Source organism: Cibotium barometz, chromosome 58 (assembly GCF_041138505.1).
Source record: "Cibotium barometz isolate CiBa-2024 chromosome 58, ASM4113850v1, whole genome shotgun sequence".
NCBI lineage: Eukaryota > Viridiplantae > Streptophyta > Polypodiopsida > Cyatheales > Cibotiaceae > Cibotium > Cibotium barometz.
Window position 1 is genome coordinate 19,483,337 of NC_141103.1, and position 18,515 is coordinate 19,501,851.

General features: G+C 39.7%; 1 protein-coding gene across 2 annotated transcripts in view; it reads right to left on the reverse strand.

The window, feature by feature from the left end:
- LOC147606006 (uncharacterized) overlaps window positions 1–517 on the reverse strand; it is a 93,151-nt gene extending 92,634 nt beyond the window's left edge. For both annotated transcript variants that reach the window (XM_086792953.1, XM_086792952.1), the window contains exon 1: window positions 191–517. In XM_086792953.1, coding sequence (XP_086649079.1) covers window positions 191–347 — 157 coding nt within the window. In that variant the 5' untranslated portion in view covers window positions 348–517. The remainder of the gene's footprint in view (window positions 1–190) is intronic.
- Window positions 518–18,515: the final 17,998 nt, after the last annotated feature.

Below are 18,515 nucleotides of genomic sequence, written 5' to 3' on the forward strand. Positions count from 1 at the left end.
GCCGCTGCATGGACAACACTCAATACAAAGCAAAACCATACATGGACGACACTCCATACAAATAAAAACCCTTTAAAAAGTGTATGATCAGGTGAGCAGGAATTTTTGCGTTTTCCTGGCATGGAATGCTACAGAAAAACAACATAGAGCAGAAATTCTATAACTAGCATCAAGGCTCCTTGGATCATACCTCGGCGGGAGCCATCGCTGGTGAGAAAAGGCTTTTTGGAGCCAGACAAGCTGTTGTTTAGGCGCAATCCATGGCTGGAAGGTGGAGGGGGAGTCCAAGCTCGATCTGGTTCTCTGTAAGCGGCAGGCGCAGCGGATCCATTCTCAGAAGTGGCCATATTTCTATCTTCTCTGTATTTCCGTGTCGAGAAGAAAACCCTAGAATAACTCTGTATGTGTCTGATTCACGTGGAAACCCTGTTTAATATGTCTCTAATTCGCGTGGAAAGCTTGTTTGGTCACAACCTGGGTCACAACTTTGGCCAACACGCGTTCCTTTGGATTGATTAAATTTTTTGTTGTTCCACGTGGCTTTTTTTCCTTCTATGTTGCCAATGTTCGGCTCATCCACATGGACTGTCGTTTGCTGCATGGTTGGCGTGCTTCAATGTATTGGTTTACGATGCTTCTATGTCTGCTCTCCTTGCTAGCTATCTCTTCCTCTGTGACCATGCATGCAATCGTCTGTTTGAGCATGCTTGTTTTTGCTTCTAGGCTTTTGCATGTATTGCTCTCATGGCTTCTGCGTGCTTCTTTTTTGGATTTGCTGTTATGTCATCCTCTAACTGGTTTGTCGCAAGGACGATACTTCTACAAGGTGCATGGATTGACTTTCTGCAGATGGGTCTACAACGCCATGCTTTTTTCCTCGGATTCGATGCTTTGTGTTGCTGTTCACTAGTTTTTTGCATGCACGATGCTTCTACAAGGTGTGCTCTCCTTGCTACTCGATGCAGCTCTGTGTTGGGTATGAATGCCATCGTCTTTTTGCACATGCTTAGTTATGCCTTTAGACTTTTGCATGTATCAGCGTCTTTGCTTCCGCGTGCTTCTTTTTTGGATTTGCTGCTCTATCATCCTCTCACTGGTTTGTCACATGGACGATACTTCTACAAGGTGCATGATCGACTTTATGCAAAGGAGCCTGCTTATCGTTGCCGTTCTGGATCCTACTCCATTTTCCTATGCACACCTATCATCATGCTCTTCCAAAAATCCTTCAAAAGCTTGCCGTCATTTATAAATATCGTGTTATGGTCGTTCTTTGTAAGGTTTCAATAATGGCTCCCAAAAGATCGGCTTTGCGTGACGTCACTAATTATTATGCCCCACCTCGTGTACAAGCTTCCCTCTTTTGTCTCATGAACAACTACCTAAAGTCAATACTATTCCTAGAAATGAAGCAACCCAATCGTTTTGCCGAGAAGGATAATCACACCTCCTCAAAAGGGCCTACATCTGTTCGCAATGTCCTTGCTATGAAAAGGCTAGCAAAATCCAGAGGTTCTATATTTGTATTTCCTTTTATCTGAATTTCACCTTCTTTCCTTTTAAGCAGCAGTAATCATATAACCATTCTCCTTCTCATATATATTCCCATATTTAATAAAAATTAATACAACAAAATGATCTCTGTCATTTTATTATTTTCTGTTATAAATTCTTTCTGGGATTAATTATATACCAGCTATCATGAACATATTCAATAATCAAAAACAAATTTTGCATGTTTGCATTACTCTTCTTTGTGTTTATAAGTATTTAACAAGTGTGCGAAATAAGCGCTCCTGGAAATATTACATACCGTTTTTTAAAGGCTCTCACTCACATGTTCTTCAAGTGCTTCTTCTCAAGCATGTACGTGCTTCCACGAATAAGCATTATGTATTAAATCTAACCAAGGAAAGAAACAGCATTCTTTTTGTAGGCTCTGGTGAAACCACCAACAACAAAGGTAAGAAACAACAGTCAGAACCATCAGTGTTGCCTCCTCCTCAGAAAAACAAGTTTATTGAAGCTTCAATCACCATAGGCATTGGTAATGGAGACATAGATGTTTCAAATTGTGAACCCCTTGAGGAGTTTGTACGCATGGAATGCATCACAGGGATGTTCGCACACTTAAAAAAGACGAGACATTGAATCACCTCCACTTCTAAAAATGGTTGTTTGTGCCAATTGGCAACTATCAATGCCCCCATGCCTGATGATGATTCGGTAGACATTACCTTGCGTGGTCTTGGTAAGGAGTACAAGTCTTTTGATACATATATTTCTGTTCGGAGTACACGTTTACCAGATTTTGATGAGTTGGTTTCACTCTTGCTTGTTGAGGAAATCAAACTCAGTGACTCTTTTCATGATGCATCTACTAGCCATGATGATAATGGCAGAAATCAGGCTTTCTATTCATAAAGGGGATTTAAAGGCAGGGGGAGATTTGCATCACGTGGTCAGGGTAATGGTCGTGGATGGCAGGATAGGTCATCACAACAGAATTTTCAACCTACATATGGTGCTAGAGGTGGTCGTGGTGGATATACAGCTCACAGAGGCAAAGGTAATCCTCGTGGAAGAGGATGTTGGCAAGGCCAACAAACATCTATGCAAAATGTGGAATGCCATTACTGTGAGAAATTTGGTCATATGGCACGTGATTGTTTCCACAAACAAAATGATTTGAGAGGGGGTAGAGCACAACATGGTGGACATTATGCACAACATGGTGGAAATTATGCAAATGGTGAAAATTTTGCATCAAGCAGTAATGATGGCAGTGCAAATCACTTGTTTGCCACCATGAAACATGTTGTGGGATCTATGATGACAAATGGTGACAGTGATGACACTTGGTATATGGAATCTGGAGCATCAAACCATATGACACAGGTTAACATATCGTGACTTTGCTATACATTACGCATATATGATCTCCTTGGTGAAGCATGTGGAACCTACATGCTATACAGAAGCTATTGGGAAGCATGTATGGGAGAAGGCAATGGATCTTGAGATGGACACATTGGTTCAAAATGACACTTGGGATTTGGTTGCCTTACCACCCACAAGGCAAAAATGTCATTGGTTGCAAATGGGTTTATAAGGTGAAATGCAAATCAGATGGTTCCATTGAGTGCCATAAAGCATGATTGGTAGCTAAGGGTTATGCACAAACCCAAGGCTTGGACTATGATGAAACATTTAGTCCAGTTGCAAAGATGGGAATAGTGAGAGCAGTCATTGCTATGGCTACAACAAATGGTTGGGAAATGCATCAAATGGATGTGAAAAATGCATTTCTAAATGGTGATTTACAAGAGGAAGTTTATATGGCACAGCCAGAAAGATATGTACACCCGAGGTACCCCACTCATGTATGCAGATTAAAGAAAGCATTATATGGTTGGAAGCAAGCACCTCGTGCTTGGAGTGATAAGATAAGCCGATATCTTATCTCCCTTGGATTTTAGGTTTCTTCAACAGATTCTTCACTCTATGTGAAGAAAATAGATCATGGGATTGTCTTACTTGTCATCTATGTGGATGATTTGATTGTCACAGGAGGTCATGCTACATATGTTATGTATGTCAAGAAGGAATTGAGTGGGCAGTTTGATATGAAAGACTTGGGTGAATTGAGATATTTTCTTGGGATTGAAGTGATCAAAGACCATGCAGGGACATGGTTAGTGCAACACCAATATGCATTAGATATGTTGGCGAAATATGGGATGACAGGGTGTAAGCCCAATGAGTACACCTTTGGAGCAGAATGTGAAGCTATAGGCTGATTTTGGTGGAGTTGGACGATCCATCTATGTATAGAAAGATGGTTGGCAGTCTTATTTACATGACTATCACATGCCCGGATCTCAGTTATGTTGTGGGGTGTTGAGATATCGAGCTCATCTGGTGAGGCGGTGGACACTGATGACCCGCCTGGGGGATAGGTCCCACACTTACACCACTGGCATGGTTAGTGAGATCTTGGGTGATATGTGGCCAGTGGGATGACAGGCTGTGTGTGACAGCCATTCTAGAGACTGGCATAGTTATAGCGCCAGCTCATTTAGTCGGGTTCACCCTATAGAGAACCCTTGTATGTATTTGGTTGAGTACCTTTCATAGTGTGTGTACTCTGATCTTGTATATGGTGTGTTGAGTGTTGAGTGAAGAAGAAGAAGCTTTTTAGCCTCTCACCTTGTGTGTTCTCTATTAGGGTTTTGTGAGTGTGTGTGTGCTTGCAAGAGCTCAAGCTCTCTTCCCCCTTGCATCTTTTCATGGTATCAGAGCCTGGTTCGTGCTAAGGGCTGAGCTGCAAGCAAGAGAACCACAGGAAGCGGTACGAGGGTAAGAGCTCCAGCTACTCTTCCCTATTTGTGTTGGTGACTACACCCTTGTCGGGAGCTCTACGGGAGGCACCGGCAAACAATCTCTGATTGAGGAGCTTTCTTCGGGAGTAAAGCTATAAGGCAACTATATCGTCCTATCGAACAAAATTTTCTGAGCCAAAAATGCATTTCGAGCGCGTCTGGACCTCCGTTTTTCAGAAAGCAGGCGATTTCGAGCACTGCGGGTAAGTCATCAATTCTCTGCAGAAATTTGTTTTGAGAACTGTAGGAAGATAGATTGGCTGTGCAGACACTGTGGGTGCTGCAAAGAGGTCAACAGTTGCCATTGGGTGTATGTATGCATATATGCAATCACTGGTTGTGACATTTGGGAGTACTACAGTATTGCTGCAGAAAATACAACAGTTTGTGCAGGACAAACCAGAGTGCTGTTTCTGGTAAAATTGTGTGTTTACCAAGATGTCAAATGATGGGATAATCCAGATTGTGGCTGAGAAGCTTGATAAGAATAACTTCCATGCTTGGAGGTTCAGGTTGACGAATTTCCTGATGGGAAAGGGCTATTGGGACTACATAGAAGGTGAGCATGAAGAGGCACCAAAGATACCAGACATACATCCAACTGCTGTAGATGTGAAAGAGTTTAAAGACTGGAACCAAGGAGCCAGGAAAGTTATGTATTGGCTCTCCATTAGTATAAAGGACACCATGATTGGACACATTCAGGATGCCAAGTCCCCCAAGGAGGCGTGGGACACCTTGGTTAAACTCTATGAAACAAATACCAAGGCACGCAAGATACAATTGAAGAACGAACTTCATACTGTGGAGAAAAAGAGCATGTCTGTGAATGACTATGCATTGAAGATAAAGGGTATTGTGGAATCCCTTGCATCTATTGGTGTGTCAGTAGATGATGATGATAAGGTGGAAGTCTGTCTACGTGGTCTCGGGCCACAATACAAGGCGTTCAAGACGTCTATTCAGACTCGAGAAAACATTCCCAACTTTACAGATTTGGTGTCTATGCTGATTATAAAAGAGAAGAGCTTGGGTGAAGACCAACAGTCTTCACAAAACAAAAACAGTTCAGAGCAACAGGCCTTCTACACAAGTTTAGGAAGAGGACGAGGTAAAGGAGGCCGTGGACGCGGTCAAGGAGGTGGCCGAACAGGTAATCAGAATTATGGCCAGCAGCAGCAACAACAACAGTCCCAGAATACACAACAACAACAACAACAAAACGCAGGTGGAAGAGGCAAATTCAGAGGCAGGGGGAGTCAAAGAGGCCGTGGAAATTGGCAAAGGCAGTATAATGATGCACGTGAATGCTATTATTGTGGTAAGCCTTCACATGTGCAGGCAGAATGTTATAAGAAGCAGGCTGACATGCAAAATGGGAAAGTGTAGCAGAACAACTATGCATCCTCAAGCAGAAACAATGAGGATAATGAAAGGTTGTTGTTATGCAACATGTCGTGAATGCCATGTCTGAAAATGTTGAAGCAACACAAAAAGATGATGTATGGTATGTGGATTCAGGTGCTTCGAACCACATGACAAGTCATGGGAGAGTGGTTCAAGGAGATGAAAAACCTTTTGAAAGGCCAGGTTTTGTGGAAACAGGGGATGACACTACTCATCCAATTGCCCATGTTGGAGATGTGCCATTGTCTATGCAGGATGGCAAAGTGAAGTACCTTGCAGATGTACTTCACGTTCCAAACATAACAAAGAATCTGGTTTCAGTTGGCCAGATGATTGAGCAGGGTTTGCAGGTTCGGTTTAATCCTGATGGTTGTTATGTTGAAAACTTTAAAGACAAGTGCAGGTTGGTTGCAAAAGGTAACAGAGTGGGCAGAATGTTTACATTGAATGTAGACATGCCTGAAATGAGTACTGCGATGTTTGCAAATGGTTCAGGAATTGTTGCAGACACAGACATTTGGCATAAAAGAATTGGACATGTGAATGTGCAGCGAATGAAGTCTATGCAGACTAAAGGAATTGTGACAGGGCTGCCAAAGCTTAAAGTGGAAGGTATGCAGAGAATATGTGAATCATGCCAATTTGGAAAGCAAACAAAGCATGTATTTCCACTAAATAGATATGTGAGCAGAAATGCACTAGATGTTGTGCATTCAGATGTATGGGGTCCTACGAAGACCATGTCTATGGGAGGCTGTAGATATTATGTGACATTTATTGATGACCACACAAGGAAAGTGTGGATATATTTCATGAAAGAGAAGAGTGAGGTGTTCACTCACTTTCAGAATTTCAGAGTTTTGGTTGAAAAGCAAACAGGGAAATTTGTAAAGTGCCTAAGGTCAGATGGAGGGGGAGAGTACTTCTCCAATGAGTTCTCTAAATTTTTGAAGAAGAATGGTATTCGGAGACAGTTTACATGCAGATACACTCCGCAGCAAAATGGAGTTACTGAGCAGAAAAACAGGCACATTGCTGAGATTGCGCGAGCATTGATGGAAGAGAAGAATATGCCGCATAACTATTGGGCTGAGGCTGTTTCTACAGCAGTATACATCATGAACAGGACTCCAACTGCAGCCATACATGATGTAACTCCAGTACATAATGTAACTCCAGAGGAGAGGTTTACTGGCAGAAAACTTGATTTGTCTCATCTGAAAGGCTTTGGATGCATTGCATATGTGCATGTGCCAGATGAGCTGAGAACCAAGCTGGATCCAAAAGCTGAAAAATGTGTGTTTATTGGATATTCCCTTGAGCAAAAGGGATACATGTGTTATAACCCTGCTACACGTGAGTTGAGGGTAAGCAGGGATGTTGAGGGTAAGCAGGGATGTTGTCTTTGATGAGATGAGCAGCTGGTATACTGCTGAAAAAGAAGCTGTTGGGGCTGATGTGAGTGGAAGTGTGGTTGCACAGAATGCAGGTCAGCAATCACAGTCTTTGAGTGGACCAAGAGAGTCCTCATCTAGTGGGTCTGTTGAGTGGACCAAGAGAGTCCTCATCTAGTGGGTCTGTTGATAGACCATGGAGTGGCAGGCTACGTCATAATACCAGCCCTGCAAATGTGATTAGTACATCACGTAAAGGAAAAGAGAAAGTGGTTGAGCCCCTTGGTATGCTTGACATTTCTACAGGGCATTCTCATGTTGATGGAGAGTCTAGTGGCTCAGAGATGAGCCTTGATGAGGAGCTTGGGATCCCAGCTATGAGAACACCTGGTGTAAAGAAGGCTATGGAAGCCATGAATGAAAAGCTGCGAAGATCTGGGAGAGTGAAAAATCCTGTGCAGAGATTTACCTATGATGATTATGTGGCACATCACTATGCATATATGGCAAAGGTTGTGTAGGTTGTAGAGTCCACATGCACTGATGAGGCTGTTGGAAATGTGTGTTGGGAGAAAGCTATGGATGAGGAGATGGATGCACTATATGGAAATGAGACTTGGAATTTAGTGCAATTACCTGAAGGCAAGAAAGCCATTGGATACAAGTGGGTACGTACAAAGTTAAACATAACAGTGATGGAAGTATAAACATGTACAAGGCTAGATTGGTAGCCAAAGGATATGCGCAGACATATGGCATTGATTATTATGAGGAAACTTTCAGCGCAGTTGCCAAGATGGCAACAGTGAGAGTTGTGATAGCAGTGGCAGCGTCAAAGCAATGGTCTTTACATCAGATGGATGTAAAGAATGCATTCTTGCATGGGGATTTGCAAGAAGAGGTGTATATGTTGCAGCCACCTGGTTATGAGGATGTGGGTCACCCCGAGCATGTTTGCAGGTTGAAGAAAGCCTTGTATGGCTTAAAACAAGCACAAGAGCATGGTCTGACAAGATTTTTGAATATCTTGTCACTATTGGCTTTCAGGTAGCCAATGCAGATGTCTCGCTGTACGTGAGACATGGTGATAGAGGGGTTGTGCTTGTTGTCATCTATGTAGATGACTTGATCATTATAGGGGACCATGATGCAGAGATCTTTGATGTAAAGATCTCGCTTAGACAGAAGTTCGAGATGAAGGATCTGGGGGAGCTCAGATATTTCTTGGGCATTGAGGTGATTAGGTCACCACATGGTATTAGATTACTGCAGAGACAGTATGGCTTGGACATGTTGTCCAAGTATGGTATGACAGGCTGTAAACCTATTTTTGTGCCATTGGATCAGAATGGCAAGTTGAGTGCAGATTCAAGAGAGATCTTGGAGGATCCTACTATGTATAGGCGCATAGTAGGAAGCTTGATCTATATGACGATCACCAGACCAGATTTGAGCTATGTTGTTGGGTTGGTGAGTCAGTTTATGCAGGTTCCACGGAAACCGCATTTGGATGCATTGAGACGCATACTGAGGTATGTGAGGTCTACTTTGCATTGCGGACTATTTTATGAGACTGGGACAGAGATATGTATACATGGGTATACAGATGCTGATTGGGCTAGTAGTATCTCAGATAGAAGATCTACTAGTGGCTTCATGTTTTCTTTGGGGAGTGCTCCTGTGACTTAGAGCAGCAAGAAGCAGCCTACGGTTGCTCTATCTCTATCCAGTACAGAGGTCGAGACAGAGACTGAGTACAGAGGAGCTGCTATGGCAGCATGTGAGGTAGCTTGGTTGAGAAAGCTACTTGCAGATTTGGGTCTATCAGTGAATAGACAAGTTGTCATTTTCTGTGACAACATTAGCAGTATACAGTTGGCTAGGAACCTAATGAGTGTGTGTGTGCTTTTGCAAGAGCTCAAGCTCTCTTCCCCCTTGCATCTTTTCATGGGGCTAGTAAGCCAATTTATGCAAAGCCCTAGAAAACCTCATTTGGATGTAGTGAGACGCATTATGCGCTAATGTAAAGACCACTGCACATTATGGTCTTCTTTATGAGCATGGTAAAGGCTTGGATGTACACGGTTACACAGACGCAGATTGGGCAGGTAGCTCGTATGATAGGAGATCTACTAGTGCTTATGCCTTTACATTTGGAAGTGCAGTGGTAAGTTGGAGTAGCAAGAAGCAACCTACTATTGCTTTATCTAGTACAGAGGCTGAATATAGGGGTGCAGCCATTGCTACATGTGAAGGAGTATGGTTAAAGAGTCTCTTGGCTGATTTGGGTGAGCCTATTGATGGCAAGGTTGTCATTCATTGTGACAACATGAGTAGCATACAATTGGCCAAGAATCCAGTTTTTCATGCACGGACCAAACACAGAGAGGTCCACTATCATTTTGTAAGAGAGAAAGTGTTGGATGGTACATTGGATTTGAAGTATGTGAAGACTGAGGTGACTGACATCTTTATAAAGCCACTTAGCAGGGAGAAGTTTGAGTACTTCCGCACTATGTTGGGAGTACATGAGATGAGCTTGAGGGGGAGTGTTGAGAGCTTTGATAGCCCAAGCTTATCTACATCTTCATCTATGGCAGTACATCATGAGCTTGAGAGGGGCTGTTGAGATTAAAGCTCGATGTCAGCTTGTGCCAGTTGCACGATGTGCTGGCATGTTAGGTAGTAACATGTGTGAGACATAAATGACCGCGTTCGGCTGGTCATAGTGTGTGGACATTAGCTAGGGTTAGCAGTGTGTGGACACAACACAAGTGTGTTGTAGATTATGGATTATGGCTTTATGCATTGTGTGAGAAGGGAGATGGCTTTTCTCTATGGTTAGGGTTTGATAATACATTAGGGTTTGCTCCTGTGTGTGTCTCCTCTCCCTCTACCTGTTTTTCATCACATCCACCGTAGGAAGCTCACCATTTTAATTGAACTGAGGCTGGTCAAGACCTCGGCCAATCTTGCCACGTGAGACGTCCTTCATTGACTCTCCGTCTCAGCAGTTGTTACAACCTTATTCTCAGTCTCACGACCTTATTTGACAAAATAGTCAAAATGCTTCCTCAGCATTCTTGACATAAACCAATCTTTAAAAACAGGTCTCAATTACAGTTTCCAACAAACTCCCATCTTTCCACATCATTCCACGTCATTTCTCATCATTCCATATTCTTTTACATCAATTCACATCGCATCGTTCCACATCCATTTACATCGTCCTACATCCATTTACATCATCCACATCCATTCATATCTATTCTCATCATTCTACATCCATTCACAGCCATTCACATCATATCACATCCATTCACATCATATCACATCCATTCACAATCCTACATCCATTCACAACATTCTACATCCATTCACATCCATTCATATCATTCCTACATCCATTCATATCCATTCACATCATCCTATATCCATTCATATCCATTCATCCTACATCCATTCATATCCATTCACATCATCCTATGTTTATTCACATCATTGCTACATCCATTCACATCATGCTACATCCATTCACATCATTCCTGCATCCATTCACATCTATTCATATCATTCCTACATCCATTCACATTATTCCATCATCCATTCATATTCATTCGCATATCCATTCACATTCATTCGCATCATTCCTACATCCATTCACATTCATTCCTACATTCATTCACATTCATTCGCATCATTTCTACATCTATTTACCTTCATTCGCATCCATTCACATTCATTCTCAAATTTCTCAAAATAAAATATGCTCAATATTCTTCTATTTGAATTAATGATTCATGGGATTTACAAAATAAATTATACCCATATTTACTCTTTTAGTATAAACACTAATCCATTTATCTAAATGAATTATTTTCATAATTCTCATAAATTGAATGATTCTATAATATTTGTGCATAACCTTCTTTATTTTTTAGACTATTGAATAATGCTCAAAACTCCACTTTTAGCATAAAATTTATTTATGCATGTATATATATAAAGATAAATATAACAAAAATTTCTCTTTTCTCTATTTAAACAATTATGCATAAATACTATAAAAGTATTTTCCATAAATATGACAAAAATCATTCTTTTAGCATAAAAATATCTAAGGGATCTTTATCCCAAGATTCTGAGAGGGTTGACCAAACTTTAAGGAACCCCAGAATCAGTTGCATCTAAAGTTTAACTCCTTTCAGATTTGAAGTGATCTTTTCACATGAGCGTCTTGATTAAGTTAAAAAAAGGGACTTAATAGGGAATTTTCGTATTGATAGGATTATGGATCAAGGTCATCGTGGTAGAAATGCTAGACCCCGACGCGATGAGGAAGAGCTCGATCTAGATGTTCGCAAAGCTCTTCATAGATCTCAGCCTGGGCCTTTCAAAGGTGAAGGGGAGCACTTGGGAGAAATAGTAGAGAAGTGGATCAAAGCTATGGAAGAGTACTTCAATGTCACTGGTTTACAATGAAAAAAGTAAGGTGGCTCTTGCCAGGTTGAATATCATAGAAACATCCAAGATAGCATGGAGGAACCACTGTGAGACAAACCGTTTGGATCGAAACACCCAAACGTGGAATGATCTCAAAGCTTACCTCAAGAAGAGATTCTGTCCTCCCGGCTTCCTAGAAACTAAGATGAATGAATTCGTGGAGCTAACCGAGGGAAGCCGAACCACAAAGGAATATCACCAGGCATTCGCTCTCCTCCTCGCCACCGCTGGATGAAGAACAGTTGATGGGGGCTAGGGTCATTCGGGGAATGAACGAACCTTTGGATACCTTGGTGAAGAATGCTAAGCCAGTTTCTATGGCTGAAGCAGTGCGGATGGCAAAGTATTTTGCCAAGGCCTTTGTTGTCAAGGTCCCGTCGAAGCCAACACCATCATCTTTCAAGAGATTCCTAGCTCCGAAAAGTGATTCCAACTTTCCACCTCCTAAGAGACAACAAGGGCAAACTCAGGATACGGGAGGTTCCAGAATGGAAGAAAGATCTTTTTCCCAGAACACAATCCCCTGGAATTCAACTTCAAAAGTTCCACCCTTGAACAAAGAAGTTAAATGCTTTAACTGCCAAGGATACGGTCATCATAGTATGGATTGCCCAACTCCTTTTTGATCAAGGTTTTCAGGACAAGGAAATCAGGGACCAAGATTCTAGATTCCAGCTCCTTCCTTCCAGAGTAATCAAGGTCCTTTCCGTTAAAATTAGGGAAACCCCAAAGGTACACCCCCTAACCAACCCACAGCTTCAATGCAAAGTAATTATGCAAGACCTCAGTCTAAGAATTGGGGAAATTAAAAAAAAGAAGTTCCCAAACCAGCCGTCCACTTCCAAGGTGGTAATGCTGGAAGTAATAGAAGAAGAAAGCGAACTAAGAGATTATCCTCCAGTTGTGAGATGAGGACATCTTGCGCTTTTTAAGTGGGGTAGGATGTAAGATTCCTCTCTCCAGCTTTGGAGATGTAAAGGTGTAAGAACCTCCCCTTCAGTTTCTATAATCATCCCCTATTTCTGAATACAAGAAAGTATTATTTTTCCGTTTTTGGCCTAAAGAGAGAGAAAATGTTATAGAGAGAGGTAATACAAAATTGAGATATTTTTGGATACAAAGTTTCTCCTAATATCTAAGATAAAATCCCCTAAAAAACAGAAGTTCAAAATGAATTTTCTAATGTGCATTAGAAATTAATTGAATATGTGTATAAGAGACCTTAGCCTAAGGATCCACACAAAAATGATTCATCAGACCAGTGATTTTCAATTATCATCTGAACATTCCCCACGGGGATTTTAGTTATACAGGTTCTTAACCTGCCATTTCACAATTTGGTCCACTGGGCGAAAGGTCAAGTTGCGAACAATCTGTCAGCACAATCCACTAATCTCATAGTGATCTGCTGAAAGACTTGATCGTCTTCCCAGCTACCAACATCATTACTAGAATTCTCTCCATTCATCATCATCATGACTTATTTAGCTCATCATTCGAATTCTGAAATCATCATCCTTCAATCAAAATCCAAATCAATTCATCAATTCTCAACCAGAATTCTAAAATCATATCAACTAGCATTCAAAATCATCATCTAGGATAGCATTTTTGCTTATAACATCAAGGTCTTAGATTCACTCGTATATATGGTCAGTAAAGAGCTGCAGTTATACCCACGGTATATACAGGTGGTCACGATCCTTAATGTTATAAGGTAAATGTCATCATATCTAGGCCTCAAGCAAGTCGGGGATTCCACACAAATGTGGTACTTTCATTTAAAAACACAATTTCCAATTTATGAATTTTCATTCTGAATATCGATTCGTACGAGTTTTAACACGCAATTGTAATCTTTTACTAGTAACTCATAAATTTTTTACATTTGTTGCTTCTTATTTTATCAACTTTAGCCAATTTGCTCTAATACCAGCTGAGAGATCCCTGCCTCCTCTGCACATCGGAACTCTGGAGTGTTGGCAGCGGAAGTAGCAACCTTGTGCGCAGGGCAGAGTTTCCCACTGGGGGCCTCGCCCCGAAGAAGAGACTAATCCGACAGCTCTTCCAAAATCGAGACAAAAAAAACTTTCCTCACCCAGAAAGCATGGGTGATTCCTCCAAGAAAATATTCTAACGTAGTCAAGAGCCTTAACTTCCCTTTTTCATTCCGACCGAACCTGTGGATCACATGGCCGGGTGAAGGGAGGAACTTGCACTTGGATCATAGAGACCAACGCTTTTTTCCTCGTCAAGAGACACAGCTGTTGATTCTTTTCCATAGAACAAGGATTATCTGTGATTTACTTCAACTATCGTAACTTGAACAGAATTGAATTTTAATTATAGGAATCCATTAGTCCAGCCTAATCCCATCCAGTCCCATGGGTTAGCCAACCACCCACTGTATTGATAGGATCCATTATGAAAATTTGGTTATGTTTTGTTCCGAGTACGAGGGAAAAGAGTTCCCAGGCCCCCTAGCCGGCTCTCATGCAAAAATTAAATAGACAGACCACTTACACACCCACCAATATAAAATTGCCTTTTCTCTTATTTAACTATTTCCAAAATAGATTTGCAATAAAACCACAGTGTTTCTTTCCTAATCCTCAGTATTCCATTTCCAGATCCAATTTCCAACCCTAAGATTTAATTTCAGTCATTCCTTCCTCAGCGTACCTATGGCATCATCGGCAACCAGAACGCTCACCACATGCTCACTCTCAGGGGCCTTTTCAATAGTTCCTAGTGCATAGTATCTAGGAGTTTAATCACATAAAAGCCACATGGACTCTCAATTGGGGATCAACAAGATCAATCAAGAAGATCCATGTAAAAGAGTGATGAACTCATCCGTTTGAAGACCAGTAAGGCCAATCAACCAAGAAGATCCAACAAGATCAACCAAGAACATCCATGTAAAAGAGCGATGAACTCATCCGTTTGAAGACCAGTAAGGCCAATCAACCAGATCCATGCCCATGTTCAGAAAACGACTCCAACTCATTTTCTTCCCCGACGCACGCGTGGCACCGTATGGTCAGCACTCTCTAGGTTCTTTCGCAGGTCACCTAGCGCTTCAGTCATAGGCCGCTTCCTTGGTCCCTCATCCACCATACTGGTGGAAGCTCACCATTTTAATCAAACCGCGGCTGGTCAAGACCTCGATCGATCTTGTCACGTCAGACGTCCTTCATTGACTCTCTGTCAGCTGTTGTTGCAACCTTTTCCCTTAGGTGTCACGACCTTATTTGACAAAATATTCAAAATGCTTCCCCAGCTTTCTTGACATAAAACAATCTTTAAAAACAGGTCTTAATTACAGTTTCCAACATACTCCCATCTTTTCACATCATTCCACGTCATTTCTCATCATTCCACATTCTTCTATATGAATTCACATCGCATCGTTCCACATCCATTGACATCGTCCTATATCCATTTACATCATTCCACATCCATTCGCATCCATTCTCATCATCCTACATCCATTTACATCATTCCACATCCATTCGCATCCATTCTCATCATCCTACATCCATTCACATCATATCACATCCATTCACATCATCCTACATCCATTCACATCATTCCTACATCCATTCACATCATATCACATCATTCATGCATCCATTCACATCATTCTTACATCCATTCACATTCATTCGCATCATTCCTATATCCATTCACATTCATTCTCAAATTTCTCAAAATAAAATATGCTCAATATTCTTCTTTTTGAATAAAAGATTCATGGGATTTACAAAATCAATTATACCCATATTTACTCTTTTAGTATAAACACTAATCCATTTATCTAAATAAATTATTTCCAGAATTCTTATAAATTGAATGATTCTATAATATTTGTGCATAACCTTCTTTATTTTTATGAATTATTGAATAATGCTCAAAACTCCACTTTTAGCATATAATTATTTATGTATGCACATATATAAAGATAAATGTAACAAAAATTTCTCTTTTCTCTATTTAAATAATTATGTATAAATACTATAAAAGTATTTTTGAAAAATATGATAAAAATCATTCTTTTAGCATAAAAATATCTATGCCTAGAATATGATGGGAATTCCTCTTTTCTCTATTTAAATAAATATGAATAAATACTATAAAAGTATTTTTCATAAATGTAACAAGAGTCATTCTTTTAGCATAAAAATGTTTATGCCTAGAATACGATGGGAATTCCTCTTTTTGTATTAACAAAATTATGCACAAAATTAAATTCATTTAAAAAAAACCCCATAGTTTTGCTGTATTTTCTAAGAATGTTCAATTTTCTAGCTTTAAATGAATATTCATAATTGAAATATGATAAGAACTCCTCTTTTAAACTAAAATTTATTTATGCATACATAACATAATTATAATCATAATTATGTACATAATTATGATTAAATCTCTTGATTATTCTTAAATATCCATTCCTCATTTCCAAAAATGTTAGCATAACCCTCTTTCAACTTAAAATGAATTAATATGATTGTTCTTAATCATAAACAAGCTTTAAAAAATTAATCATCATTTTTAACTAGATTAAAATCATAAAAATACCTAATCTTTTTCTCTAGCTTGTCAAGCCTAGGGTTTTAATTAAGATAATGAGTTTATCATTAAGAACCATCCTTCTAACAAGGATCTAACCATAAAGATGATTAATCTTTCTAAAAAGAGAGTTTTACTAATAAAAGTACTATAATTAAGCATAAAGATTAGTATTAATCCATTTAAACATTATGAATCATTAGAAAGCTTGATTTCAAGGAAAAAACCATTTAATTAAAAGCTTCCCAAGCATTAGAGGGGTTGGGAAGGAGATAACCATTGAGAAAGATAGAAAAACCATTGGATTAAGGCTTACCTTTGATTTTGGCTTGATTCTTTAAAGAAAGAAGTGAAGCCCACAAAGCAAGCTTTAGCCGCCAAGTTGGGGAGGGTAATCTCCAAGAGAGGATGGAGAATTGTGAAGCTCCAAAGCTTCCAAAGGTAGAGGTAAAATAGAATTACACTAAAATGAAGATAATACTGGCATGTAATTACTCAAAGATGAAAATACAAAGGAATGAGGATCTATTTAAAGATGTGGGAGGCCACTAACCAAGTCCAACTGGAATCTAGAGGCTTCCAGCTTCAGTTTAATCCATTTTGGATAAGTTTTGGACCAGTTTAGCTCACTTTTTGATCCCGTTTGCAAGAGGAGAGAGGAGGGATAAAAATATCTCATTTTTTAAAATTAAAAATGCAAGGTAATGAGATGAAAAAAAGGTGACTCCTTCATGAGCCCTTTCCCTCCTTATTGAGGTGTGAAAATTTGATTTTTTTACTAATAAACCTTAATTTTTAACTAATAAATCCAGTACTTGGTCAACTCTTCATCTCATGTGAGCATTTACTCATTTTTGGAAAATTTTCTTTTATTCTTTGTATTTTTATCATCCCAACACTTGGATTAATCCTATTGGCCCTTTTTGGAACCTTATTTGGACCGTAATCAATTTTTTTTGAAAATGTGGACCCTTAGGCTAAGGTCTCTTATACACATATTCAATTAATTTCTAATGTACATTGGAAAATTCTTTTTGAACTTCTGTTTTAGGGGAATTCATCTTAGATATTAGGAGAAACTTTGTATCCAAAATTATCTCAATTTTGTATTATCTCTCTCTAGAAAATTTTCTCTCTCTAGGCCAAAAACAAGGGAAAACAATATTTTCTTGTATTCAGAAATAGGGGATGATTACAGAAACTGAAGAGGAGGTTCTTACACCTTTACATCTCCAAAGCTGGAGGGAAGAATCTTACAATGTTCCTCCAATTTTTGGTTAGCTTGTCTAAGCTTTGTTACCTGTTCTTGAGATGACTAAAGTATCCTTTCTAACTCATTTACATGTTGAGTTTGTGAGATCACGATGTCTTCTAGTCTAACAGATTGCTTGTACACACCAAGCATAGTTTCAGCCATACTTATGTGTTGATAATGGAAAATAGTAGCTTGAGTATTCAATCTTGAGCAATATCCAAATAAGCCTTCTCTACCATGCCCAATGAATCGAACAAGATCATGCAAGGTGCTAAATGATGGAGGCTTACCAGTTGATGGGTCAAGAGGGTATAGACCTCCTTGAACTTACAAATCTACATCCTTCTTTCCTTCTGCACATAGCCTTTAAGCTTCAGCCTCATCATGTAGAGCAATATTCTTTGTCAAGTACCAAGTTTATATGGTGTCTTTAATTTAAGTGTGGATGAACCCTTGGAGTTGCCATAGCAATAAAAATGATCCAAAAAGGATGCAAGAGATGGCGGGGAGAGAAAAAATATAGTAGAAAGAAAAGAGGAAAAAACTCGCGTCATGTCTTATGGAAAAGAGAAGTATGTTATGTATTCAAATATTTTAAATTAGTTTATTTTAGAAAATATGTACTAAAGTAGGTAAGAGGGCCGCTAAAAGGATAGGTGAATTAAAGACTATAGATACGTGATGGATAGCATATTAAAGACACTCTCTTCTAAATATAGGTAAAAGAGACATTTAATATAGCTATCTGTCTCTACTATTTTAGTTAAATCACTTTGATTAAGAAAGTTAATCCAATCCTTACATGGCCGTTTTTTTTTTCCAATTTTGGCCCTAATGGGGTCAAAACTCATGTAGAACTGAAAGATGTGGCGATGTGGCATAGTATATAGGAGTTTAATCACATATAAAAGCCACATGGACTCTCAGTTGGGGATCAACAAGATCAACCAAGAAGATCCATGTAAAAAAGTGATGAATTCATCCGTTTGAAGACCAGTAAGG